This window comes from Rhinichthys klamathensis, unplaced genomic scaffold (assembly GCF_029890125.1).
Source record: "Rhinichthys klamathensis goyatoka isolate OS25496 unplaced genomic scaffold, OSU_Roscu_1.1 h1tg000101l_1, whole genome shotgun sequence".
Lineage (NCBI taxonomy): Eukaryota > Metazoa > Chordata > Actinopteri > Cypriniformes > Leuciscidae > Rhinichthys > Rhinichthys klamathensis.
In genome coordinates, this window is record NW_026606640.1 from 607771 (window position 1) to 610782 (window position 3012).

The 3012-nt window shown below is 39.4% G+C and overlaps 1 protein-coding gene across 1 annotated transcript; it reads left to right on the forward strand.

Annotated features, from left to right (window-relative positions):
• Nucleotides 1-3012, forward strand: minpp1b (multiple inositol-polyphosphate phosphatase 1b). The gene is made up of 5 exons (XM_056253055.1): nucleotides 1-639; nucleotides 1465-1659; nucleotides 1805-1902; nucleotides 2132-2262; nucleotides 2385-3012. The coding sequence occupies exons 1-5, from the start codon at nucleotides 66-68 to the stop codon at nucleotides 2761-2763; spliced, it is 1377 nt and encodes a 458-aa protein (XP_056109030.1). The 5' UTR covers nucleotides 1-65; the 3' UTR covers nucleotides 2764-3012.

The following is a 3012-nucleotide window of genomic DNA, read 5'->3' on the forward strand; positions in this document are numbered from 1 at the left end:
CGGTGAAAAGCACAGGTGAGCAGGCTACGGGTATTTTCGGTGGAACAGGTATCACACATCCAGAAATGAAAATAACTTATTTCCTCATTAACTTTCTCATCACTTCTTTGAGCGTTATGGTTGGTTTGTCATTCTCTAAACTCGCCAGGCCAACGATACCGGCGATAGCGCATTACTTTGGGACAAAAGGCAGGTACGAGGAAGTGAATCCACATCTATTAGATGACATTTTGTTTGTAAACAGATCGCTACTGGTTCCCCCCTCTCCAGATTACCGTGCCATTCATATGGTGTCGGTGATACGTCACGGGACACGCTATCCAACCACAAAAAATGTGCAAAAGATTGCGCGACTGTTTGATCTCGTCGTGTCTGACGCATCGGGTTCAGAGTCTTGGCTTAATAACATTAAAACATGGAAGATGTGGTACACTGAAGACATGGACGGCAGACTAGTGGATAAAGGGCGAGATGACCACAGGCATTTGGCGATGAGACTGGCACAGTCATTCCCCACCTTGATTTCCGAGGATCTCCTCCGCGCCAACCGCATTGAGTTCATCACCAGCTCCAAGCACCGCTGTATTGATAGTGTTAAAGCTTTCCAAGAGGGTCTTCACAGACTCTGGGATGTTCAGGGTAAGCTTATGTCCTTCTTTACTAGCTGTTTTGTTGGCTTCTCAAACATTGTTCATGAAAAGTTCATCCAAAAATGAAAATTCTCTTATCCCCCTCATATCATTCCAAACCTGTATGCCTTCTTCTTCTGTGGAACACACATAACCCGTTTTGGTGACCATTGACTTAAATTGTATGGACAGAAAAAACACTGAGACATAATAAATATCTTCTTTTATGTCCCACAGAAAAAATAAAATCATACAGGTTTGGAATGACATGAGGGTGAGACATGACAGAATAACTATGCTTTTAACTTCTCTTATATACTGTGTTTCACGAACCCCCAATATCCCAAGTTTGCCAGGATTCCATGATATACCACACAGGCGTTATGTCCTATTTCAAAGCTGAAGCTCAGATTATAACAAACATTTGCATTGGGGACATTTAAAATTTACATGGCGTTTGATAGTTGTACATTTTTAAAACCCCACATTGTCTATTTCCAGAATTAAATAAGATCCCCTTAAAATTTGATTTTGATTTTTTTTTTATTCATTGGGATCAAATTTCTAGCTCCATTTTGATAGGAAACAAAGACAGGTATCTGAATTCTAAACTACAGCAACTTTAGGCCAAACAGCTGGCATTTAAAGACACTGAAACACAATGAGGGAATTCTTTCCTCAGCACATCTGCCATAAAGTGTCTGTTGTTATCTGCAACTACTATGTAAACAACTCTCCACCAGCTGTGGTTAATGATCCAGCAAGCTTTATTGTTGAAGTAGTGGTCCTTAATCATTCAACTGTTATTCAGCTAACCATACTTCTTGTTTTATAGATATGGATTACAAACACTATGTGGATGATTCACTCATGAGATTCTTTGATCATTGTGAGAGATTTGTTGAAGGTGTTGAGAACAATAAAACAGCTTTGAAGGAGGTAGAGCGCTTTAAATATTCGGCAGAAATGGATGCAGTACGGAAGAAAATATCCAACCGCCTTCAGATTCCATTCAATCAAATCACCCCAGGTAATTTTGCTTTTTAAATTACGGTGTACAGTTTTATCTTACTGTTCACTGAAGTTGCTTAATGTTAATCTGCAGACTAAAATAGTCAATAACATAGATCCTTCCTGATATTGATTACAATTTTTGATTAAAATTTTCTTCCAAGATATGGCAGAGGCAGCTTTCTTTTTGTGCTCCTATGAGTTTGCCATCAAGTCAGAGAACTCTCCGTGGTGCGATCTGCTGGATGAGTCTGACGCTCAAGTACGTATGTTGGTTGAAAATTGAAAACTTCCATTTTCAGTGGATTTAATGAATGGTATTAGGATTCAAAGTGTAATTCCATGTCAGCTGTGGTGTTTGTGGGTCGTAGAATGTCTAGTAATTACGTACTGTAATCAGTGCCCTGATTCACTGTTTCACAACTGGATTTACCTTGGCGACCAAACGCATGTTTCTCTTTTTCAGTAACATGTTTTTGGCCTCTTGTTAGGTCCTGGAGTATAAAAATGACCTGAAACAGTACTGGAAGAGGGGATACGGACATGACATCAACCGTAAATCCAGCTGCCCTCTCTTTCATGATATTTTCAAGCGTCTTGATAAGGCTGCTAATGACTACAAGTAAGGAGATTAAGATGTGGACCTGTTCTCAGTCAGTTATGGTGTATTTGTCCACTTACAATACTCCATAAAACATGCTAAAGATGTTTTTGTGTTCACTTGTGTCTCCTGTAATCTGACAGATTTGGAGAGGTAAAAGAGACTGCCACTATCCAGGTTGGTCATGGTGAGACCCTGCTGCCTCTGCTCTCTCTGTTGGCCTTTTTCAAGGATGAGAAACCTCTAACTGCAGAGAATTTTTCTTCGCAGCACAATCGCATGTTCCGCTCTAGTCAGATTGTACCTTATGCTGCGAACTTAGTCTTTGTCCTGTATGAATGTAGTGATGGACTTAGAGTACAGTTGTTTCTCAATGAGAAGCCCATGACTTTTCCCAGCATGAATCATTCGGCTCCACTGTATGAAACAGTCAGAAAGCATTACTCAAAGCTTCTTCGTGGCTGTGATTTTAATAAGGAATGTGATGTGCCTCAACCAAACCTCAGGAACACTGAATTGTGAGTCAGGTTATTAAATAGTGGATTACAGGGATCAATTACTGTGCACTTGCAATGACTGTATCTTCACTTTTGATTCTATTATTATTTTCATACTGTGGTTGGAAATCCAAATATTGTTTTATTTATTATACAGGCTACCAAATTACCAAGGGGTGTACATTTGTGCTTTAAGAGTGATTTCTGTGTTCTTTCTTGTTTTATTTGCCAAAGTACTAAAGAAATGCAGTGCCAAATAATTTGTAATTTTGTA